Source organism: Narcine bancroftii, chromosome 10, assembly GCF_036971445.1.
Source record: "Narcine bancroftii isolate sNarBan1 chromosome 10, sNarBan1.hap1, whole genome shotgun sequence".
Classification (NCBI taxonomy): Eukaryota; Metazoa; Chordata; class Chondrichthyes; order Torpediniformes; family Narcinidae; genus Narcine; species Narcine bancroftii.
Window position 1 is genome coordinate 35,612,167 of NC_091478.1, and position 26,225 is coordinate 35,638,391.

The window sequence follows — 26,225 nt, forward strand, 5'->3', positions numbered from 1 at the left end:
TCAAGCATTAAAACGATCCCTGGAAACTCAAATTTTCAGAAATCCAATAATTTTTTTTTCCTAAAGGCTATTTCTCAACCAGTCTAATTTACGTTGGATAATTCCTCACACACAATGAAGCAGGAAGTCTATTTGAGTTAGCAGGTAGTGACCAGCTCTTTTCTAGTTCAAAGCAGCAAGAGCAATTGTAATTTGCGACTTTCTGAGAAAGGACCAATTAATTCCACAAGTCCTGTAATTTTTTTTAAATTCTATTCATGTCTGTGTTTAATTATCCATTTACTGTTCATTAATGATAATTGGCAGTTTTTTTTATCCAACTCTTTACTTAATTTACACCATTCCATATTTGGAAAAGATCAACTGACTGTAAAGACGGAACATGCATCTCTGTCGTATTTTACATGATTTCAGGAAATCCAGTAGAGATCCAGTAGTCAGGATCTATGGTTCGAACCACAGGTTCGCTCCAGATCACCTAGCTATTAGCAGTAATACCTGCATTCTGGTTCCAAGACCCTGATTTTCAGAAAATTATCTCGCATATAGAACTGAAATTTAATATAAAATTACTGCACTTGAAGTCCCAAAACAATACCCAAAGCAGAATGAACTTCCACGCAACCTTCTATCACAGCAAGTTACCAAACCTGTTTTGTTAAACTTGCAGCCCAGGACATAATAATTGAACAGTGAATATTTTCTCTTTATTCAAATCTTTACAGAACATTGAGATTCTGACTTTGGACTCAAGGGCAACAACACTTACACATTGGTTTCAAACGGTGTTAATGTGTTTCATTAATCAATGAAGGAGTTGACTTATAAAGTAAACTCAACTATTCACAATCTGTATTGTAACGGATTTATGTTCATCTTTAATTTAATGTTAAACTATATAGTTTAATGTTAAACTATAAAAATGTCTTAGTAAATAAATTATAGTTAAAATATTGTATCTGTATTCTCAGTAAGATAGGTATGAGTTGGAACAGGGTCACACACAGGTCACAGCACATTTATCAAGAACCATTGTTTTCTGAGAAGAGTGTTCATTCTTGGACAGAGAGAGCTAATGGATTTCAAGTGGGTCTGAATTATTCAAGAACTGCAGAGGAAGCCATCTGTTTTTAAATCAAAGCCACTTAAACCTCTTGAACAGAGGTTGCTATGGATATGGAATGGTTTTGAAAAAGGGTAAGAATTTTGGTAGAAATAAAATAATGGTCATGTGGTTTCCAAGAATTGGGACTCACCTCAGTGTTGATGCAATGGTCACATAATTTGGAGAAATCTTTTTACCAAATTCAGACATTGTTGTTTTCAGCTTTGGAACAGTTCAGCTTGGAGTTCACAGAAGTTAAAACCTTGTGACCTACAGGGGTTGAACTTTGTGAAAGACAGGGTTGAGTTACAGTAACCAGAATTGGTGCTGTTGGTTGTGTGCTACTCCTGGAAGAATCAGCGGCTATTGAATTAATGAAGACCACTTTGCCGTCACTTTGGAAAATCTACTGGGTCTATTTTTGTGTTTGGCCACTCTGTTTTAACCCTTGTCTGGATATGTGAATTCATTGTGGAAGAAAATAGCCACATTCGTTATCTTTGAGAAGAGTTCAGATTCTTCGTGTGGAAAAACATAATTGTGAGTAAAAGAGGCCTGAAGATATAATGTTAAAAAGTGCTTCGTAATTATTTCTGAACCAAGAATTTAAGACATTCAAGCAAGACTAAAATGATGCTGAACTTTTAAAGATCGACTTTTCAGAGTGGGTCTTTGAACTATTCACACACACACACACACACACACACACACACACACACACACACACACACACACACACACACACACACACACACACACACAGACACACACACAGAGACAGACAGACAGACACACACACAGAGACAGACAGACACACACACACACAGAGACAGACACACACACACACACACAGTCAGACAGACAGACAGACACACACACAGAGACAGACAGACAGACACACACACAGAGACAGACAGACAGACAGACACACAGACAGACAGACACACACACACACAGAGACAGACACACACACACACAGAGACAGACACACACACACACAGAGACAGACACACACACACACAGAGACAGACAGACAGACAGACACACACACACACACACACACACACACACACACACACACACACACACACACACACCTGTACATAGTGGGGTTAAGTAAGTTTAGAGTTAATTTTAAAATGTTACGTTATTAATAGTTTAATAAAAAATGATTATTTTGAATTTGCCATTGTCTGGTGAATTTTCCATTGCTGTTTCTGTATCAGTGCTAACAAAAACCCTTTAATCCCATATATAATTAAAAGGGTTGTCAGTGTATAACAGTATCAATAGCTGAAGGGGCATTATATTATTTCCAAGTTTGATGTCAACACTAAAATAGGAGGGATTCTGGATATGGAAGAGAATCTAAAAGTGCTTCAAGGGAGTATGCTGAATGTATGGACAAATGTATTCCAAATAAAATATCCTATGAGGTCATCCATGTTGGCATACACAGCGGAGAAGCAGAGTGTTAACAAGTGAGAGATTGGTAGTGTTGATGTCAAAGGGATGTAGATGTGCTTGTACATATATCATGGAAGACCAATACAATAAAACTCGTGTTTTCTGGAATTCAAGCAAGCAGCAAAAAAAAAAAAAAATTGTGGAAAATAAATAGGTAAAAAAATAAGGAAGTTTAAAATTGGCCCACCTCACCGTTAGTTCCACCAATCATACAATGTGCAATCACAAGCAAGCAGAAAATTCACCAAATCCTATTGGTGCTGGATACCAGAGGTTTTACTATATATAGATGCAGGAAGGAATCAAGAGGGCAAAGGTATGTTAGGTTGAAGTCTTGATTTATTTTAAATAAATAAAGCGATGCCGCTTTAGTTGCCCATTCAGAGCCAGCTCTTCAGCGCTTGACGTCCTGCTTTGCGGAAACTGCCAAAATGTTTGGCCTGGAAGTCAGCCTGAAGAAAACTGAGGTCCCCACCATGATTACCAGCCCCCCCACATCTCCATCGGGCACACAAAACTCAAAACGGTCAACCAGTTTACCTATCTCAGCTGCACCATTTCATCAGATGCAAGGATCGACAATGAGATAGACAACAGACTCGCCAAGGCAAATAGCGCCTTTGGAAGACTACACAAAAGAGTCTGGAAAAACAACCAACTGAAAAACCTCACAAAGATAAGCGTATACAGAGCCGTTGTCATACCCACACTCCTGTTCGGCTCCGAATCATGGGTCCTCTACCGGCACCACCTACGGCTCCTAGAACGCTTCCACCAGCGTTGTCTCCGCTCCATCCTCAACATCCATTGGAGCGCTTACATCCCTAACGTCGAAGTACTCGAGATGGCAGAGGTCGACAGCATCGAGTCCACGCTGCTGAAGATCCAGCTGCGCTGGATGGGTCACGTCTCCAGAATGGAGGACCATCGCCTTCCCAAGATCGTGTTATATGGCGAGCTCTCCACTGGCCACCGTGACAGAGGTGCACCAAAGAAAAGGTACAAGGACTGCCTAAAGAAATCTCTTGGTGCCTGCCACATTGACCACCGCCAGTGGGCTGATAACTCCTCAAACCATGCATCTTGGCGCCTCACAGTTTGGCGGGCAGCAACCTCCTTTGAAGAAGACCGCAGAGCCCACCTCACTGACAAAAGGCAAAGGAGGAAAAACCCAACACCCAACCCCAACCAACCAATTTTCCCCTGCAACCGCTGCAATCGTGTCTGCCTGTCCCGCATCGGACTTGTCAGCCACAAACGAGCCTGCAGCTGACGTGGACTTTTTACCCCCTCCATAAATCTTCGTCCGCGAAGCCAAGCCAAAGAAAGAAGAAGGAATTTAAATTAGGCATACAGCATGGTAACAGGCCATTTCGGTCCATGAGTCTGTGCCACCCAATTTACACCAATTAATCTACACCCCTGGTATGTTCCGAACGGTGGGAAGATACCAGATCCCCCCCAGGGAAAACACACGCAGACATGGAGAGAATGTGCAAACGCCTTACAGACAGCGTGGGATTCAAACCCCAGTCCCAATCGCTGGTGCTGTAAAGGTTTCTACTCAGTGCTCCCCTAAATAATGATAAAGTGAGTACATTGGGATGATATTCTTTAAGGTTTATTAGGAGAAAAGAAGACCTCATGAAAACTTGTAAATTTCTTAAAGGTTAAATTCATTCTTGTTGGAGGAACTCAGCAGGTTAAGCAGGTGGGAGAACAGGGTTTATGTTTTGAACCGAGCCACTCTATCAAGACTGGAGAAATGTTGGAGAAGCCAGTGTAAACAGGACAGGATGGGAGGAGTGGGATGGTAAACGTAGAGGTGAAACATGGCGGCGAGAAGCAGAAGATTGGCAATGTTCAAAAAAGGGCGGGAGTGGCAAGTAAAACAAAGGTGCAAGATGGAGGAAGATGAGTCGTACAGGGTGGAGTGGGTGATAGGAGGACAAAGGCTGACTGTGAGAAAACAAGAAAGGTAGAATGAAGAAAGCCCAGATGAAGTGAGTGGAAGAATTTAGTGGGGAGATGTGGGTGGAGGGGGATAGAACCAAAAGGAAGAGGGTGTGAGTGAGAATAGGTAGGGAACCACGTGGGGGTGGATGGGAAGAGGGAATAATGGGGAAGAGCAGAAGGGGTACAGAAGGAGAGGGGACTTATTACCATAAATTGGAACATTTTACCTTCATATCATTGGGCTGTTGACTGCCTTGGCACAATATGAAGTATTGTTCCTCTACTTTACGTGGAACTGACTCTGGTGGTGGAAAAGGCCCAGGACAGGCAGGTTGGTGTGGGAATGGGAAGGGAAGTTGAAATGTCGTGCAATTTGGAGTACAGGACAATCCCCTCCCCTTTCTCCACCAACTTGTGTTTCCCTTTAGATTCCAGCATCTGCAGTCTCGCTCTGTCCGCTGCAATAGCAAGAACATCCCAGTGGCCAACTATTTTAATTCCCCACATCATTCTGACACAATCAAGTCTATCCATGGTCTCATTCATTGCCAAATGAGACTACTGCAAATTGGAGGAACAATTACACTCGACCCCAGCACCTGACCCCAGGGAGTCTCAAATATCTTAAAGGGTTTGAGAGTCGGGATTCGGGAAAGATATTTCCTCTGATATCATCCAAGATCAGGGGACACAGTCTGGGAATAAAGGGTACACTGCTTAGGACTGGAGAGAAATTCCTTCTCTCAGAGGGTGGTGAATCTTTGGAAATCTTTACCCCATACAGGCGTGGAAGCTAAATAATGAGTTAAGTGAAAATAGAAATAAAATTCTGGATATTAAGGAGATCATGGGAGAAGGGGGTGGAGGTAAACAGAAGTCTGCAGATGCTGGAGAATGAGAGAAATACACAAAAATGCTGGAGGAACTCAGCAGGTCATAGAAAGGAACAGAAGGGGCTCCCAATGCAGGGCTGTAGTTTGAAACACTGACTGCTCATTGATTTCCATGGATGATATTTTAAAAAAAATTCAATTTAGACATAGTGCAGGTTGACAGGCCCTTCCAGCCCACGGACCCGTTCTGCCAAATACCCCAATGAACCTACAACCCTCGGTATGTTTTGAATAGTGGGAGGAAACTAAGCATCCATAGGAAACACAGGCAGACACGAGAACATCCTTATAGACAGCGCCAGATTTGAACCCGGGCCGTTTGTGCATTACGCTAACTGCCTCATTAACTGGGCCACCTATGATTAGGAGATGATAAGGCGATAGAGTTGAAAAGTAGCACTGAGGTGCAGGATAAGCCAAGACATTGATGACTGGAGGGACAGGCTTCAGCAGCCAGATGTTGATCCTATTTCTCATTTCTTACACACTCTTGTGAACCAAATATCACTCCCTCCAGCACATTCTTGAAGAATGTCAATATCTTTCACAGACATTGCGGTGTTCGTATTGAGATCATGCTCTATGACCTTTAAGGCATTCTTATCTGTGCACTGATTTAGATAGTCAGAGAAATAGGGACTTCATTCCTTTGATTTCCTGATTGGTATTCACTTCGTTATCTCTGAATCAATCTAATAGCCACCTAAACCATGTCATATGATGTATAATTACCTTTGTAAATCTCCCAAAACACTCTCGCCAAATTGCACTACGGATTCACTCTTCCACATGAGCACCGTACAGTGGCAGAGCTAGTAGAGCAACTGCCTCACGTCTCCCAGGTTTAATCCCGACCTCTGGCACTGTCCGTGTGGAGTTCACACATTCTCCCTAGGTTCCCATGTTCTTCTCGACTCACTGTCCTGGTTCCCATATTCCCCCATCTCACTATATCCTGCTTCTCATATTCTCTTCTCCTCACCGTCCTGGTTCCCATGTTCCCCTTCCCTCACTGTGCCCTAGTTCCCATGTTCCACCCCCTTACCGTCCTGGTTCCCATATTCCCCCATCTCACTATATCCTTGTTCCCATATTCTCTTCTCACCGACCTAGTTCCCATGTTCCCTCACCTCACTGTGTCCTCATTCCCATGTTCCTCCCCCTCACTGTCCTGGTTCCCATGTTCCCCCATCTCACCATGTCCTGGTTCCCTTGTTCCCCTCCACTCACTGTGCCCTAGTTCCCATGTTCCCCTCCCTTCACCGCATCCTCATCCCATGTTCCTCCCCAGCACTGTCCTGCTTCCCATGTTCCCCTCCCTCACCTTACCCTAGTTCCTAAGTTACCCCCCACTTCACCATGACCTGGTCCCCATATTACCTTGTGAGTCACTGGGACTGTGGTTCCCAAACCATTTTCAAACTGACCATGCTCTGTTAAGTTTGAACTTCTTGGGCTCACTGGGATATTATAATACTGTGTAACATGCAGATCATGTCAGTTAAAGTCATTGTTGTGGTAGTGGTAGGAATAAGAATAATATTCAATTATTTGCAAAATCTGCTGGCTCAGCATCACCAAAGATCTCAGTGTGCTCAGTAGCAAACTGCTTCATCCTTTCTTTAACAGCTCACTGACCTCTGTTGGCCCGGCGTACATCATGGGTGATGGGAAGATGGCTACAACGGTTGTCTTTGGGTCCAGCACCCCCTCCTCCAACACTGCCGCGTGTTGCTTCATGCGCCACTCCAGTGGGACATCGTCGTCCTTGGTCCAGCCCCCGAGTGGGTGCAGCAGCAGGACGGGGTGCTTGTAGCCTTTCTCCAGGAGACGACGCTTGGTGTCCTGCATCAGCAGGGCATGGCCATTGTGAACAGGGTTGCGAAGCTGGAACGCAAAGATGGCATCTGCGACAAGGGGGAAGAAAGGGACACTTTTGCATTGCTGAAGAAACCATTTCCACCCAATCTAATTTTCTCCTGATCGACTCCACACAGTCCTTGCAGCATTTGTAGGAACTAAATGGCTTGGGGTCTTGGGCCCTTTGTTAGGAACCCAGCAAAACACCTGTTTAAAAAGATGGAGTTAGGGGAGGAGGGAGGAAGGAAAAGGAGCACAGGCTAACAGGTAAAACAAAACAAATGGTGACATTACTGGAGCTGCTGCCAGGGCAGCACTGTTGCAGATGTGGATAGAGGAGGAGACACCGTGCTGTTCCGCAGGGTCCAACTGCCTGATTGTTGGGTGCTATCTGTAGCTCCAGTAATGACAGACAAAAGACTGAGGGGAACAATAAGCTTTATTGTACTAGAGACTGCTGGCCTGGGTCCAGGCTAGAATATGAGCGGGAAGGAGAGGGGACTCAACCTTTATGGCCCGGGGTCACATGGGCAGGACTAAGGGAGGAGCCAAGGAAGGAGGACACACGGAGGGTGGGCCAGCCAGTGCACATAATCCTATCACTACACTGATTAGGATGCTGACCGCTCCGTGCAGGTTTTAAACATTTTGAGGGGGAAGTTGATCGTATTATTTTAACATCCTGCAACCACCGAAGTCTGTGCCCAAGATAGCAGTGCCTATGGTGGGCCTCAAACCACAAGAGGCTGCAGTCTCCAGCATAACAGTACAGAGCACCAAAAATGGGGAACACCCATCATCCCCCACCGCATTGAAAAGGGGAAGCATGGAAGATGGCCCTGCAGGGAAGGTGACCACGGGCAGCAGACCAGAGAGGGGCTCAGCAGCTAAAGGGCTCACAGAGTGCAGAGGCTGTTGGCTTCTTCTTGCAGTTGAAGGCCTCACACCAGGCTGAGGGCTGCTGACGACTTGCTGTGGAGGGACTCAAACCAGGCAGCGGGCTGCTGGAGTCTGGCTCATGGGAGGCAGGTATCCGAAGCAGAATTTGAGAGGGTGCTGAGGGCAAGAAGGGCTCTCAAAGAGCCTCGAGCTTCCCGATTGCATCAGAGGTTTGGATCTGGAGCTCGGGATACGAATGGATTGAACGGGAGTCTGTGAGGCTCCTGAGGCTGTGGGAGCATTGAAGGTAAATCCATGGACACTCAGTGTCTCTGAAGGGACTCCCTTTTGTTTCCCTGGGCAATGCTAGAGAAGACTTTTCGTTTACCTTTATGGCAGGCAAAAGTTAAAGTGCATCATGTATATTACATTTTTTTTGTATTATTACATGACAATAAAAGGAACCTTGAACCTTGAAGAGGTAATAAGTGAATCCACATAAGTAAGTACTTTATTGACGTTGCGAAAGAAAACACAACAAAATTTTTAAAAATGTAACCTGTGGTACTCACAAATACAACATACAAGAGCAATACAATAAAAAGGTAAAAAAAAACCCTGTGGCATTAAAACAATTAAAAAATACACTAATTGGCAGAGTTTAATTCTCGGATGGCTCTGGGATAGAAACTGTTCGTCCATGGACCTGTATTGTCCACCAGTATTATTACCCTCCCATTTGATTCCACCTTTTCCCTCTTACCTGAGCTCCTCCGTCTGCCCCTTCCTCCCACCTCCTCCTCTCCCCATCGTTTCATTCAAGTGTCCTTCCTCCATTTTTTTTCTCAATCCTAACAAAGGTATGAATGCTGCATGACCTGCTGGGTTTTGCACTCAACCTCAACATAATGAAGAATTTCTTGTTTAACTAGTCACAGTATGCATATCCCTCCTTTACAGTTCAACGACCCAACTGGCTTCTGAGACGCTGGCTATTATCTATGCGCTGTGTTTGGAGGCTTAAGGTGCAGTAACTTTAAGGGAACTACCTTTGGGTAACCAAATGATGGAATTTTTGCAATTATTTCTTCACTTTCCAAAGAAGATGCCCAAATTCTCTTTTGTTGCCCTCACAGTGATTCTCTCATGCAGATGTTCTTCATTCACACGGAACGGACGACTTAAGTTTCTGTCAGACAATTGGCACCAAGTTGTTGACCATTTGTTACCCTAGCAGCCTTGGAAGACTGAAACCTACTTTACGTTTTTAGCTTATCTGGGGTTCACTTGCGAGACAGTTGAGTTGACAGGCTCTCAGCACCAGCTCATGGTGTTGAGGTACAAGTGGACGAAAGGAATAAGGGTTAGGTAGCAAACTTTCCAGTCAACATTTGGAGTTGACTGGCTCTTCTTCTCTCTTTGAGAACTTTTTGGTCACCTGTCCTAATGGTTTTGATTTTCACCTGCCTCTGGTTTGTTGATTGACTCTTACTGTTCCTTCCAGCATGGTTCAAGGTGCATTTCGCACTGGGGGCTTTGACAAGGTGCATAGGTCCTTTACCAACGCAGCTACCTGCAGTTGATACCAGTGCTGCCCTGTTGTCTCATCCCTCCTCCCTGCCTCTAAACAGCTCATGACCGGCAAGCCTGCTGCTTAAACTGACAATGTCCCAAACCGTTGGGTCACTGTTCTCTAGCCCAGCATGGGTTCAGCAGGCAAATTCCGGGGCCTGAGAGCTGGAGAAGATCTGTGGTGATGCACCATTAGAATCCATGATTTTATTGGGGAGAATAAACAAGGAAGTGCTTGATGAACAACACCACGTGCCCTAACAGAGTGGAGTGGAGATTACTGAAGCGGTCAGGATAGTTTATGACAAATGGAAATGGATTTGTCAGCATCTCTGACACTGAAATTGAACAAAATGAGGAGAAAGATGGAAATGTTTGTACCAGCATTCATATCCTTAAACTTCTGCTTGAGCTCCAGGGGTGTAAGGCGATAATGATCCAAGCCATCATTCCACCGAATCCTTTCCAGTACCTGGAGGTCTCCTCCCACAAGCCAGTCTCCACTCTCCATCACCATCTGAAATAGTTATTTTGAAAGCGATGTTTATGGGCTATGTTGTCAGTATCCCACTGCTACCTGCTGGAAATGATCATCTCTGTCTTTATGTCTTCAACCACACTCCGTGTCTAGGCGTACCCTTGGACATTCATAAAGTTAATACAACTGACAGCAACACAACCGCTCAACCTGTTGCAGCCTCCATTTCAGGCACGTCTCTGAGTGGAGACTCAAGGAGTCTCTCCAAAATTAAGATCCTGAGGCTCATCCCTGATTTGGAGCAGTGTGGATGGGATAGGGTTACAAAATCTGGTTGTATACATTCCATGGAGGCTTCACGGGGTGAATTTATGAACCACCCCGCTCCTCTTTCCCCCCTCCACCCCCATCATTCAGCTTTATCAAAGTAGCAATGTCCAGAGGCTGATCTTTAGTCCTGGGACTTTCCTGGAGGATTAGAATTCCCAAAGTGAAATCCAACAATTTAAGGGAGATTGCTTAGAAAATGCTGAGTAATAATTTGCATTGAGTTATAAAGAACTACACAGTTAGCATAGCGGTTAGTGCAGTGCCAGTGACCGGGGTTCAAATCTGGTGGTGTCTGTGAGGAGTTTGTATGTTCTCCCCATGTCTGCATGGGGTTCCTCCCACCATTCAAAAAACATGCCAGGGGGCATAGGTCATTGTCTACATTTAAAAATGAAAAAAAAATTAAATTAAAAAAAACTTTACATTTGTGTAAATGAGCAAAGCTGAACACAAATGTTAGTTCAAATCAATTTCTGGAATGTCTCTGTATTTAAAGTTTTTGAACTGCCTTGATTTCCACATCTCTATTGCCTTTTCGTTATGGCTCTGATTCCTGGTTTTGTCTTCATTGCAGGCATTTGAATTGTCCAGACCATCGCAAGTGAAAGCAAGAAGAGACATGTCAGTGTGATAGCAGTGTCCCAACATTCTAAAAGGTAAATTGTCAGTGTAATTACCTGTAGTGTCAGGGTGATGTTTTTCACAGTGCAAATTCAACTTCAGAGCATGGAATGGTTATTATGAAGATGGGATCAATGTCAGTCCAGAGGTTAATGTGTATCTGAAACTAAGTGTCAAATATGGAGAAGCAGAGAGGGAGCTGGAACCTTTCACAGTGGGAATCTAGAGGCCAGTGTTAATTAGATACATTGTGTAATTAGGGGTTAATGAGAATTTAGAGGGATGTGTAAATCCAATGTTCATGCGAAGTTCTGGATCACCAGCTGCTTAAGCCTTAGAGTGCTCGGCTATGCATGGAGTCAGGAGAGATATTAAATGGTCTTTTATGCCAATATTTACTCAGGAAACTGATACAGAGTCTCTGGAAGTGCGGCAAACAAGCAGTGAGGTCATGAAACCTATATCGATTAAAGAGGAGGAGGTGCTTGTCTTAAAGCAAATAAAGAGGAATTAGGGGATATGGGGAGAAGGCAGGTAGGTGGAGTTAGGTCATAAATTAGATCAGCCATGATCGTATTGAATGGCGGAGCAGGCTCGATGGGCCATTTTTGGCCTACTCCTGTTCCTACTTCCTATGTTCCTATGTAACGGTGGTTAAATCTCAGGGCCTAACAAGTTATTCCCTCAAACCTTGAGGGAGGCTTGTGTAGAAATTTCAGGGGCCCTGACAGATATATTTAAAATGTTCTTTGCCATAGGTGAGGTGCATGAGGATTGGAGGGTAGCTCCAATGTTGTTTAAAAAAGCTCCAAAATTCTACCCAAGGGGGTTGATCATCTGAAATATCCAGTTTTATAATATTAACTGCCCAATAATAACATCTAAAATTTGGGAGAGATAAGCCCCCATTCCTTTTGGTCTTTCGAAGATAGGCCTTGTTTATACCTTGCCACATAACACAGGTAATGATAGGCTGGTGAGCCTGACCAGTAGTGGGCAAATTATTGGAAGATGTTCTAAAAGTCTGGATATGCAAGTAAAGGACTGATTAGGGATAGTCAACATGGGTTGGTGCACGGTAGGTCGTGTTTAACCAATCATATAGAGTTTTTCAAGGTGGTTACCAGAAACGTTGATGAAGGAAAGGCTGTGGATATTGCCTAAATGGATCTTAGAAAGGCCTTTGATGAGGTCCCACAGGGGAGGTTGACAGGAAGGTTCAGCTGCTCAGTATTCATGGTGAGGTTGTAAACTGGATTCAACTTTGACTTTATAGGAGAAGCCAGAGAATGGTAGTGGATGTCTGGCATCCTGGAACTAATGGTGTTCCTCAGGGATCAGTGCTGGGTCCATTGTTGTTTGACATCTATATCAATGATCTAGATGATAATGTGGTAAATTGGATCATCAAGTTTGCAGATGACACAAAGATTGGAGGTGTTGTGGACAACAAAGAAGGATTTCAAAGCTTGCAGAGGGATCTGAATCAGCTGAAAAAAAAAAACAAGTTATAAAATGGCAGATGGAATTTAATGCAGACAAGAGTGAGATGCTGCCTTTTGGAAGGACAAACCAAGGAAAGGCATGGGTGGTAAATGGTAGGGCACTGAGAAGTGCAGTAGATCAGAGAGATCTCGGAATACAGATACATAATTCCCTGAAAGTAGCATCACAGGTAGATAGAGTTGTAAAGAGAGCTTTTGGCATATTGGCCTTCATAAATCAAGGAATTGGGATGTTGTGATAAAGTTGTATAAGACATTGGTGAGCCCAAATTTGGAGAATTGAATGCAGTTTTAGTCACCAAACTAAAAGAAAGATATCAGTAAGATTGAAAAAGTGCAGAGAAGATTTACTAGGATGTTGCTGGGACTTGAAGAACTGAGATACAGGAAAAGGTTAGACAGGATAGGACTTTATACCCTGGAACATGGAAGAATATGAGGGGTATAGATAGACTAAATATAAGCAGGCTTTTTCCACTGAGGGTAGGTGAGATACCAACCAGAGGAGATTAACAGTGTAATGGGAAATGTTTAAGGGCAACATGAGGTAGAACTTCTTCACATAGAGAGTGCTGGCCATGTGGAATGAGCACCCAGATGAAGTAGTGAATGTGGACCAAATTTTAACCTTTAAGAAAATATTGGGCAGGCAAAGGGTGTGGACTTGGTGCAAGTCAGTGGGACTAGCAGAGTAATGGTTTGGCAGAGACTAGAAGGGCTGAAGGGACTGTTTCTGTGCTATAATGTTCAATGGTTTTAATCTGGCAGAGATTGTGTAATTTGGAGACCAGGTAGGAGTATTTGTTCAGTGAAGCAGAAATCTATCAATGTTACATACTTTAATGTAAGGATGCTTCTCGCAGTTGGTCCCCCACTGCCGAGCACAACGTTCCTCTTTCCTATGTGGATAGAATTCTGGGTTTTGAAGTATGGCAACTCTATGGCCAGAGTACACAAGAGTAAAGGCTGAACTGTTGGCCAAGCGATCCTTGTCTTCCATGCTCACAGGGAGGACAATCGGAACGGTCAAGTTGATGCTTCCACCTGTAGACAACAAACCCGGTTACTCAACAGGATAAAACCCTTTGCTATAAACAACATTTCAAAACAGCACCCATCAGCAGAATACATTATTCAAACAGGAACATTCAAGAAGGATTTTTCCACTGAGGTTAGGTGAGACAAGATCTACAGGACATGGGTGAAAGGTTAATGGGAACATCATACAGAGAGTGGTGAGAGCGTGGAATGAGCTTCCAGTTGAAATGTAGAATGCAGACTCAATTTTAACATTTAAGAAACATATGGATGGGAGTGGACTGGAGGGCAATTTTCAAGGCAGAATAATAGTTTGGCTAGATGGGCCAAATGGCATGTTTCTGTGTTGTAGTGTTCTATGATTCAACAGAATGGTTTGGAAATTCAGTCCTTTAAATTTGTGCAGCCATTCTATCAGATTAGAACCACATTATCCTTTGCTACTTTAGTTTGATAACCTTCCTCAAGGTAAGTCTATCAGTCTCAGTCCCGAAAGCTGAAATGATTTCACAGCATCAACATTCCATTGAGAAATTTATTTTACATACAGGGTGAAGAAACAACTTTAACAACTGTCAAATATGGGTCAATTTGGAGACATGCCTCCAGGAAATCATTTGTCTCCATCATCTCTATCAAAATCCTTCTAACATGAGCATTTATTATACTCATCTGAGCGCTACTGGTGCCATGTAACTCAGGACTACCTGTCGTATGGTCGGGAGGTCAGCGACTAAACCAGATCCCCACCAGGCTTGCCTGGTGCAGAGGGTGGCTAGATGCCCTGCTGGGTGAAAAACCTGTTAAAGGGGCGGGGGGGGGGGGCAGAAAAACAAACCCTCTCGTAAGGTCAACGGCCATCTAGCAAACACGGGCCGTGAAGCACGGAAAGGGCATCCCTTGCATCGAAGCTTGGATTGGCCATTCACTGCAACAGAACTTCCCCCAGCCATTTTGGACCTCATCCTACTTCTGGATCCAAGAGGGGATGTTGAGAGGGTGGATCTGGATGTGCAAACCCCTAATCACCTAAATCCATTCATGCACACGCTATTCCTTTCTGATTAGTGGGGTATCCTTATATCAAACCCCACAAACTGACTGAAAGGAACCATAGTCATCCTATGGGATGGATAGCCAGAAAAATAAAACCTCATGTGCTTACTCTAGGAAGAGATCTAATTTTGTCCTCATAATTTAACTCTCCAGCCAGATCCATGAATTTAAACCCAATGAACCATCTACCCTATCAATCACTCTTCATTCACTGACAAAGATAGCTACCCATTTGATTTCCTTTATAGTCATTTCATTGCAGGGTTAAAGCTTTCTTTCTGTTCATGCATCTCACATTATAATATTGATGTGAGCTATTTAGGTATTAAGCCATTAGGTCCAAGAATCTACTCGTCAAAGTTGGCAGGAGCACTTTCTCACCAAATACATCAACTCCAACTTGCAGGCATTGAGAGGCAGAGAGGTCCTTATTGAAATCAAGTTCCAATTAAATCCATCCGTGTTACTTTATTTTAAATATTTATCATTCCAATTCCCATTTATAAGTTAATTTTGTTCTGTTTATTTCCATATATCCTTCGGATAATTCATTCCAGAAATTTATTCTACTTGCACAAGGGCCATATTAAAAGTACAATTTTGTGCAATTTAACTGATTTTTTTCTGTGTCTTCCTTCCTCATCCAATCATCTATTTTTTTTTTTTCCCCCCGCAGTGAAGGAACATGGCGTTTGACCAAGAATAAAATCGCCTGTGAAGTAGTCTTCGTTTCAGATTTCTTCAAGGCCAGATATTGCCCTGCATAACTTCAAGTTTTGTCTAGATTCAATGTCCTAATAGGACAATTTATTCCCCCCCCCCCCCCATCCCCTATAAACATTTAAACTTTCACTGTCATTTGACCAACATTCTGAAGTTGCCTGGAAATATTCAAGACACTGTGAAAGAGCTTCCTGAAATGATATTGAAAAGGCTGTTGAAACGTTCAGATTTCATTTACTTCTCAATGCTAATATATCCAAACAGTACCAGCAACTTTACTTTCCTTCCAGCAGTCACCAAAAACGGTTGCTGAGGCTTTGACCTTCTGTGTACATTTCCTGCCCCTTTACCACACAGCCATTGGAAAGAACTTGTATGGTGTGCCCTCAAATCCTTTTGCGCAGGAACGAAAATAATCATTTCAACCAAGTTTTGGGTCACTCTCTCCAACTTCTCCTTCCTGGTTTGGTGTTTGAATTAGTTACTACGTTAAACACAAATTGCAAGACAGAAAACCCATTTTATGATTCAAAAGGAACAATTAAAAAATGAAATGACTGCAAATTCCACATAATGGCAATCTTAATTATCTGATAATATGTGGATTGTCTCTGGGAAAGTTATTAGATTATCACTAAAAAACACAATTATGTTCATTTTTATCCTTCAACAAAGGGAAACCCTTCTCCCAAAATAGCTTATTTGTGTTGCCATTCCAACATAATATGGTCAGCCTTCATGCCCCCTGTTGGCAGTGAACTGCAAATGAACACAAAAGACGCTCACTGCGTTCCCAACAATTGTCACTGACGGTGATATTCCAGATGAACTAATCAAAACCCAAACTTTCTGGTTATTTTAATAAAAGAGAAAATAAAAATGTTTCTTCTTAATTTATAAAAATGTTCCTTGAAAAGCAAAAAAACACTGAAGTTTGATTCTGGTTGAACTAAGCTGTCCACATAAAGGGGTATATGAAGGTACAAGGAAGCTGAATTTATGACATATCTTTCATAGGGCATCTTTATGTAATTTTGAGTTTCACCTTGATATATCGGCCATCTTTCTCTTCCACTCATGCTGAGTTTCTCAGGCAAATTTTGTCCCAGTCTCAATGTGCTTTACTGCATTTAAAGTGCCAACCAAATTAGCAAATTGCAAGACACCAAGCAGGTGGTCAAACTGGTTAGGAATGTAAGGTATTGTACATTGGTAAGTCAAGCCAGATTAGAACTTACACAGTAAATGGCAGGGCTGTAGAAAGTGTTGTCAAACCAAGTTGCGTTGAGAAAGAATTTAGCATGCTTGCCTTCATTGAGCAGGGTATAGAGTACAAAAGTTGGGACCTCACGACACAGCGAAACAAGGCATTAATGAAACTACACTGGGAGCACTGTACACAGGTTTGATTGCCCAGCTATAGGAAGGACAACAATAAGCTGGAAGAGTTGCAAAGGAGATTCACCAGGATGCTACCAGGACAGGAAAGATTGAATTAAAGGGCAACTGGGTTTTTATTCCCTAGAATGTAGGCTGATGGGCAACTTTATAGAGGCTTACAAAATCATGAGGGGCCATGGATAAAATGAATGCTCATAGTCTTTTTCCCCAGGGCAGTCATTTCTAGATTGAGACAGCACACGTTTAAAGTGAGAAGGGAGATACAAAAAGGACTTGAGGGGCGACTTATTCAGGGTAGCCTGCATCTGGATCAGCTGTCAGAGGAAGCGAGTACACTTACATTGTTCAGAAGACCTTTGGACAGATGTATGGATAGAAGGGGCTAAGAAGGATAAGGATTAAGAGCAGGTTAATGGGACTAGCCCAGAATACCAATATGGTTGACATTGGGACAATGGGGTTGTCTAGGATTCCATAAGAGCTGGTCAAGATACCAAGTGAACTATTGGTTCTTATTTTTAAAAAGAGCAATCTGAGCAAGCGCAACAGTATACTGGGAGGGGGAGGTCGTGAACAAGTCTGACCCAATAAAAATGAAAATGACTGACAGTTGGCTAAGCTACGTCTCATGATCTGAATATTCCAAGCATTCAAAATACAGTATCTAGAATTCAAGCAACCGACAAAAAGAAAATCATGGAAAACAAATAAAGTAGGTTAAAAATACGGATGCTTAAAATTGGCGTGCCTCACTGTTAGTTTGCCAATCGTGCAGCACGCAGTCTCAAGCAATCAGAAATTTCACTTATCCGGCATTTACCAATTCTCAAATGTGCAGGATACCAGAGGTTTTACTGTAATTTAAAGACTATTAAAGATGTTAATTTTTTAAAAAAATGAAATACTCAAAAGGGGGATAAATTGACCACAAAATGTGCCAGTCTCTGGAATAAATAAGGAATACTGTTAAGGGTAAATGAAGCAGAATAAAAGTGTGGAGTATAAATACCACATCTTTAATTATAAATTACCAAGGCCCTGTCAACCACATGCTGCACAGATGTGGCAAGAAAACTAAAGGCATTGATTGAAATAGTCCTACAACTGGGTTTCAAAAGCTCAATTTTGAAAAGAACATTAAAAGAGGAACAAGCCTTAGGGACATGTAGACAAGGGAACTGAACTGTGCTGAAACTCATTGAAATGCTGTCTGAAAACTCCAACGACCAGGATTCAATCCATGGTTGCTAACTGTGTGGAGTTTTCTTGTGCATGGAGGTTCAAAAAAATCATGAGCATTAATAAAGTGAATGCTCAACAATGCATATTCTTCAACAAACATCTCTAAATCAAATTAACTGATCATCATCTCTTCATGGGACCTCATGCCACATTTGCTAGACTGTTTCAAAAGTGATAGTGTTGGGAGAAACTTCCTGCAGTCATTTTCCTGGATTGGATATTAAGTCTTATGAGGCAAGTTTAGCAGTGCTCAGGTTTTTCTCTTTGGAGCGAAGGACTTAATTGATGACGGCAAGATTCTGACAGGCTTAAATAAGGTAGACAGCCAATGCCTTTATCTCAGGGCAGAAGCAGCACACACCAGAGGACATCTGTGCAAAATGAAGGGAGGAAAGTTAAAGGGTATCTTTTTCACACAGGGAATTGTGGAACCAAGACTCTTAAGACAGGCACACAGCTGAAAGGAAAATAGAGTTATGAGCTAGGGAGGGTTTTGTTTGTTTTTTTTTTGGCAGGATTATATAAGTCGGTACAACATCGAGGGCCAAGGGGCCTGTATGGAGTGCTGCATTATTCTATGTTCTATTACAGCACCTAATTTAGAGCACAAAGAAAAAAAAACATCCTAATCAATGACACATCTTGTTTCACTTTTAATAATTATTTCACAAGAGTATGAAAAATAGCGACAGGAGAAATGGCAGCCTTGGAAGAGGATGAAGTGGAAGGGCGGCAATCTTGGGCCTGGCAGCAAAGATTGTAATTCATTTATCCACAAATGGTAAAGTAATGCAAGCACTATAGAGAATGGATAAAATCCATGGTAATAGTTTCTCTTTGGAGGATGAGGGGTGAACATGTCGGCAATGGTCAATACCCGAGGACAACTGTTCAAGCAGGAAAGTTTAGGGAAGATATCAGAGTTTGGTTTTTTTTTTTTTTTTTTTACACTGAGAGTGGTGGGTATCTAGAATGCACTGTGAGAGGTAGAGGTTGAAGCTCTGTAAGGATATTTAAACGGTCAGCACATGGATGAAGAAAAATGAGAGCTAAAATCTGAAAGGAAGGAATTGATCATGGAGTAGGTTTATACAGGTTTTTGGCATGATATTGTGGACTGAAGGGCCTGTATTGTTCTATGTAAAGCAATCACAATCTGAAGGACTGCCATCATCACCATTAACATTTGAAGAATTTGCAGTAATCGATTCTTACCATCTAAGAGCATTCCAAAATGCAAAACCTGCAGGAACTCCCTTTCCCTCATGAAACCTGAGAGTGGAGTTGCCCAGCCTTCAGATAATACCTGCACCCACTGCAGATCGAGCTGGAGGGAAACACATATTTAAGTAAATCCAGTGGACTTTCACCTTGCTGAATAAAAACAAATATTGTGCTCACTATATATCAGCAGAAGAAACGTTATTGATAGAACGTTATTGACGAAACATGATTTTGAGGGCAAAATAATTCCTTCCCCCAGTTTGCAACAGTGCAGTTCGATCAACCCTCAAGAAATTCTAAATTATCCAGGTCAATGCAACCCACCCGACTGACAACTATTCATCAAAGCAGGTATACTGCATTTATTAAATCTCAATTATTTCCAGTTTAAGATTGAATTCAAGAGTGATGATAAAAAAGGAGTTAATTTAAATTAAGATGATTAAATAGGAGTGGGAGACTTAGATAAAATAAAGCTTATCATTAAAGAAACCAATAAATGTTATCCACTAGGGAAGGAGATTAAAAATGTATAACGTGAGATAAATGCAAATATTCCAGCAAGAAATGAAATCGATTGGCCTCCTGCCATGTTTATAAGGAATCTGAGAAATACTTTGTAAAAGAGAAAAGCAGTAGATTTCTGATGGTAAGAAGACTTGCTGCAACAACAGGGTTTGGTTAGACCACAACTGGATTACACTGTACATTTGGAGTCTTCAGCCAAGCCCCAGGAAACCACTACAGGAGTTTGCCCAGAGATGTGTTTGTTCTTTGTTCAAAGACCTTTTGCTGTTTCATCATTACACTATGTGTAAACAGCACGCGAGTTATGGGGGTGTTTGGTGATGATTGGTCAGTGTTCACAGCTCCCTCAAATAATGAAACAATCCTGACTGTATCCAGCCAAGCTCATGATAGCCATTCAAGTGCCAGGCAATAGATATCTCCAACAAGGGAGCCTAACTACCTAATGACCACAGACATTTAATACCTTTGCTAAGTTCCCCCATTATCAATGATCTACAGAATCACCACTGATCAAAATCATAACTGGACTAGCCATATGAATGCAGAGCTACAGGTCTAGGTTAGAAGGTGGTTACCCTGTGGCAAATGAGTTCTCAAAAGACCTGCCAGCACCTATAAGGTACAAGTTGGAAGTGTGACAGAATCCTTGCCGCCTGTCTGGATGAACATAGCTCTATCAATGCTCAAGAAACTCAACATTATTCAGGACAAAGAAGCTGACCTGATTGGCACTCTTAACCCCATTGTATAAGTTCACTCCCTTCAAGACCCATACACCATGACTTCATGTACATCATTGTTTGTAATTATACTGAATAAATAATTTCTTTAATGATAAAAGGAATTTTCTCTATTCAGGTGGGCTTTTATCTTAAAAATTAATGCTCACAGAATTTTATTTAAATCTAATGATGCCCAATCAAAGACTTCAAAAACAATAAGCTGGACAGACAAAACTCTACTTCCCCAAGACCAGGTCGAATTTTCTCCTATATATTACCTTACTAACTTGAATAATAAGGGTCCAACACCTTTGTGGAACTGAGGGCACAAAGAAAGCACTTAGGGGGTCATGGAGAGGGGAGAGGAAGTCATAATAGGATTAATGGGGGTGGGAGAAAAATGTGAGAGAAACCAAGAATTGAGGAGATGGCTACGAGTAGAAGGGGGGGACATGGGGAGTGAATCTTGGAGCATCAGGAATGAAAATCATGATGGCTGTCAGGATGAGAGATGTTGGAGATGGCTGGGGAAGGAGTCACTTTGGAAGGTCAAAAGCTGGGGGTTAGTCGGTCAAGGACATGATCGAGCTAGGATATAGGTATTGAGGCAATCAATGATCAATCACTTAGGCAGCTGATCAATGGGGTAGCTTAGAGAGAAGGTAAAGTGGACAGAGAGTTGATCTGAGATGGGGGGGTGGTGGAGGTCTGGGAGATAGCAAAAGGGAATGTAATTGAAGAAGGGGTTAAAAAGATAAATCAGCAAACAAGGGTGGAAGCTATGGGAGAACAAAATACAATGAAAACCTGAAGAAGAACAACCTGGAAGTTGAAGGAAGTCTAACTCTCTGGCAGTGGTCCTTGAGGCAATATCTTAACCTTTCCATTAAGATCTGTTCCAAGGTTTGAGCATAGCCTTAGTGCCTGAGTTCCACAGGGTGGACAAAGTTCCTGACTGCATTCCTGCACTCATCTAATGGAGTTAATAAAAACATTATCACACAGCATTAAAAAAATCCCTCAGTCCATTGCTACTGGCCAACATTCCCCAACAACAGTGATTAAGAGTTCAAGCCCCAAAATGTTTCACAGCTACATTTTTTAAAAATAACACATCTGAGGGATAACAATTAATACATGTTCACTGGAGGCCAAGATACATAACCAACATTTTGGGCTTGAGCTCTTCGACAAGGAATGAGCAGAAAACTGGCAGGCATCTAAATGAGAAGGTGGGGGAGGGGAGGGGCAAAAGGAAGATGTGGGCGAAGGGGGAAGAAGATGAGGCATCTACTGGGGACACTCTCTGAGAGGGAAAGGTCAGAAGGGATGGTGAGGACCAGGAGTTGGGGTGGGGGAGAAACAACTGGGAGATTGGCTTCTACTCTTCCACAGCCAAGCTTAACTAGAGCAGTTGTGGAAAACGTTGATCATCACATTTGCATTTTTGGATTTACTAGCAGCTTTTCACAGAACCAAAGTGTTTAAGGGGCAGAATGAGAAATTACCTTCGTTATCTGCAGTGTGGGCAAAACCTGGGCTGCTTCCTGTGCCAAGTCCAGCTTGTTTTCAAGGACAAACAGCTCCTTTATTTCTTCATTCATGGCAGGAGGAACAATTCCCTTTGGGTAGCAATAAAACACAGTGGTCACATAGTCCGCTGGCCCATCTTGGAGAAAGTCCGAATACCTCTCACTAATTTACCTTTCAAGACGAGTCTCATACATATGCCAGTTAGAGAGTTACTCTATTTAATTTTGATAATTACGTCACTCAAAGTTTTATACTGATCTTATGGGCTGCAACTAATATCATTGATATGGTATTTGCAGATAATATTCACAGAGGAAGCTGAAAATCCCACATTAGAGCAGTTCTAAACCACAACTGCAACTATCCAGAACTCAGTGATGGCAGCAAGCTCTTCACGCTTCACACTTCCTTACCAAGTATCTGTTTAGTTTATGTGAATCTGTAGGTGCTTTCAAATTGCAGCACCCAGGTAGCCCTCCTGGGACCCAGGTGAGACTACTGGGTCGTGTGTGCCTCCAGCACCTTTCAAAGAGCAGCCTAACCTACCTGATAAATCACCAACTCCGTGATTTAAGGGGGGGGGGGGTCCCACCCCTGCGATGACGTGGTGAGTGATGCGTCCCTGTGTTCTTTCTGTTCCAAGTTCCAGGGTCACTGGAGGGTAGCTTTTACTGGGTTCCCTGACCTCCTCCAAAGTAGATCTGGGACCCGGATGGATTTTGACTGGGCTTGCCTGGTTCTGCCCTTTCAAATAGCCCTGTACTTGGATCTTCAGCCTAGTAAATTGCCCGGTTAACCCAATTTTATAAGACAATTTGAAAGGGCCTTGTGATTGTGAACATTCTTTAAACCCATTCTGCTATAAAATGGCAAGGTCCTGAGCCGTGGCAGGGCTTTGCACAATGTAATGCCATCATAGGTGGGGCCCACTTAAACCCGGAGGCAGGTCCAACCTGCCAAAATATGACTTGTTCTAAGTGTCTGCACATTCAAAATCAGTCAGTAAAAAAATAGTGAAGCAGGGAAAAAGTGATACAGGGAAAGGTTAAACCAGTTAGGATTTTATTCGCCAGACCATCAAAGAATGAGGGGAGATTTGAGAGCAGTGTATGCAAGATAGAGTATATGCAAGCTGGTTTTTTCCACTGGCGTGAGGTGAGTCAAGAACTCAAGAATAGGTGAAAGGTGAGATGTGTAAAGGGAACATTCGGGGGAACTTCCTCACACAGAGGGGTGACAGTGTGGAATGAGCTGCTACTGATGTGGTAAAGGTGGGCTCGATTTTGATATTAAAGAAAAAATTTGGATAGGTACATGGATGGGAGGGCTTTGGACAGATATGGTCCGGGGTGCTGGACAGTAGGATGAAGCAGAATATCAATTAACTCAGATTAGTAGGGCCTGTTTCTGTGCTGTAGTGTTCCATGCTTCTATGATTCTAATAATACAAAAAAACTGAGAATTAATAATTGTGTTTTCTGCTTCTTTGAAAAAAATAGAGTGGCTCTTCCTGCACCACATCAAACCTGGTACCATTTGTTGGGACACATTTCCCTCACACAATGTTGGATGAGATCAGAGAGAATTCTTACAGATATTACTTTCCCAAGGTTAGTTTTGATTTGAAAATCAGTTTTGACATATCCCAGATGATCAGGTGGATTTCATCAAGAGAAGGAGTGTCACAGCTTGGTCTATGGGGTTTTTCTCTGCCTCTAATTTATTGGTGTGCTTGCAGAAATTATTTGCAGCCTTGCCAAGATGCCATTGGTGGCATTTAAAAGAATGAGAGGGGATCTTACAGAAACATGAAATTCAAAACGGAGTAGATAAGAGAGAAGCAGGGAATGGGAAGGCAAGCCCAGATCTAGGGGACATAGTAGAATTTAGAGACGAGGAGGAACTGCTTTTTCCAGAGAGAGGCGAATCTGTGGAGGTCTCTGCCTAAGGCAGCAGTAGAGGGCCGCCTCATTAAATATATTCATGAGACAGTTAGAAAGATTTTTGGGAAGTGGAGGAATTACGGTGAAAAAGGCAGGTCAGTGGAGCTGAGTCAATGGTCAGACAGGCCATGATCTCGTTGAATGGCAGAGCAGGCTCGATGGGCCAGTGTTTTTTTTTTGTGTTTAAGAGAAGCCTAGAGGACCATTTTGCTTACCCTCTCTTCTAAGAGCTCAACCAACTGTTGGATACACTCATTCACAGATGTGAGGTTTGTCTTCAGCACCAAATCAGATCTGTCAGGCCTTTCATATTCTGAGTCGATTCCAGTGAATCCTGTGTCATGCAATAACATGTCAGATCAAAGATTAAGGTTTTTACATGGCCTTTCACCGAGTTAATCAAGATCAGCTCTTATAGCTATAATAAAAGGCAGTTTGCCAACTCATCCAACAGCCAGATGGATAAAACTATACCACTCCGATCTCGGTTATCCCAGGCAGGGTGATAGGTTTCTACTCCCATTTGGCACAGGTGAGTGGGCGTGGATGACGAGTACAATCAGGTTTGGCTGCAATCCTCTTACGCTTAGGAGTTCATAGGTTCGTATAGGTAACACACCCAGGACCTCAACTCAAAGAAATACATGGTGCCTTTGACTGCATTGGAAAGGGAGGAGAGAATAAGTCAAAGTATGCTCTTCAGAAGGAGGTTATTCAAACCACCGCTATGCCTGGAATGTTCCTATCTGAGTTGAATCTATGATCCTGGAAACAAGGGACTGGCAGAGAACTTTGGTAATATGAAAAGGTTTTGCAGAATAGATGAGGAAAACATTGAGAATCCAAAACTAGGGTTGGTTCGTGAATCTTTGAATTAAATGCTATCTCTCTCTTTCAACAAAATTCAATTTATTGCCATAGTAGTAAAACACTGTCCTATTACATGAAATTCACTTTTGCCTGCAAGGCAGACAGATTCACCAACGGCCGAAATTCCTTTGGCGAATACTGTTTGGTATTTTCCCAGATTTCCAGCACCTGCAGTTTTTTTTTTTGTTTTTCATTCAGAAGTGAAACTGAATCACCAGTCAATCATTCAGCAGAAACTTCTTAGTGGGGTAAACCATTGTTATGCATTGTCTGGTTAGGAACACCTATTGGCAGGTTGTACCTGTGGCTCCTCCCCACAGGCTCCTGTATAAAGGTGTCTGTCCTTCAGCCCCCTGCAGCTCAGTGCAGGACAACTGAACAGCATGAATAAAACCCTATTGGTTTCTCTGCAATAGTCTTTCAAGTAATTGATGGTGCATCACTTAGCCCACAGAACCAGCCAAGTACAGGTACACAATCCTTTATCCGGATATCTAAAATCCAGAAAGCTCCAAAATCCGACAAGTGGAGAGAGAAGTGGCAGTGCGAGTCAGGTGGCCAGGAGACTGACAGCGCAAGTCGGGCGGGCAAGAGGGGGTGGGGGGGGAGACGGCAGGGCGACGGGTAGAGGGGTGGGGGTGGATACGGCAGCACAATTCGGGTGGGCTTAAATCTGGCTTTCCGAAATCCGTAAAAATCCGAAATTCAGAACACACTGTCCCTCAAAGGTTCTGGATAAAAGATCGTATACCTGTACAGGACACACTGGTTTGAAAAGTGGCCCAGTAAATGGAGCTTCCACCTCACAGTTCCTGTGAATCCTGGTTCCACCCTAACCCTGGGTGCTGTCGCAGTGGGATTTGCCCATTCTCCTCATGATGGCATGCCATTCATTGAGAACATGGCCTGTCTTGTCTGGGTTCAGTTCCACCTACCTGGCTTTATGCCACAACCTTTAGTTCTTCTACTTCGCAAAAAACAAAAACCTTCTAACTGTGTCATAAATATATTTAATGAGGCAACCTTCCACAGAATCAGTACTCTCTGGAAAAAGCAGTTCCTTCTCATCGCGATCGTAATTCTACTCCCTGAATCTTGGGGCTCAATCCTGTGGTTCTGGTCGCAGCTACCAGTGGAAACAATTTCCCTGCTTCTCTCTTTCTTTCTTTCATTACTTTATATTATTTTTTCAGATTCTCCCTCCCCTCTAATTTTTCTAAATTCCATTAATGGTAATACAAACACACAAATAATTGGAGAAAAAAATACTTTCCCC

The 26,225-nt window shown here is 42.7% G+C and overlaps 1 protein-coding gene and 1 long non-coding RNA gene across 2 annotated transcripts in view; one reads left to right on the forward strand and one right to left on the reverse strand.

The window, feature by feature from the left end:
* papss2b (3'-phosphoadenosine 5'-phosphosulfate synthase 2b) overlaps nt 1–26,225 on the reverse strand; it is a 60,482-nt gene that overhangs the window by 9,907 nt on the left and 24,350 nt on the right. Inside the window, exons 5-10 of the mRNA XM_069900651.1 lie at nt 24,295–24,413; nt 22,112–22,225; nt 19,342–19,453; nt 13,505–13,710; nt 10,114–10,249; nt 7,060–7,328 (exon numbers count right to left, since the gene is read on the reverse strand). Of these exons, the coding sequence (XP_069756752.1) occupies nt 7,060–7,328; nt 10,114–10,249; nt 13,505–13,710; nt 19,342–19,453; nt 22,112–22,225; nt 24,295–24,413 (956 nt within the window). The remainder of the gene's footprint in view (nt 1–7,059; nt 7,329–10,113; nt 10,250–13,504; nt 13,711–19,341; nt 19,454–22,111; nt 22,226–24,294; nt 24,414–26,225) is intronic.
* On the forward strand, nt 1,213–16,363 carry LOC138744455 (uncharacterized). The gene is made up of 3 exons (XR_011345541.1): nt 1,213–1,645; nt 11,115–11,196; nt 15,437–16,363. It is a non-coding gene; the product is annotated as an uncharacterized lncRNA (long non-coding RNA).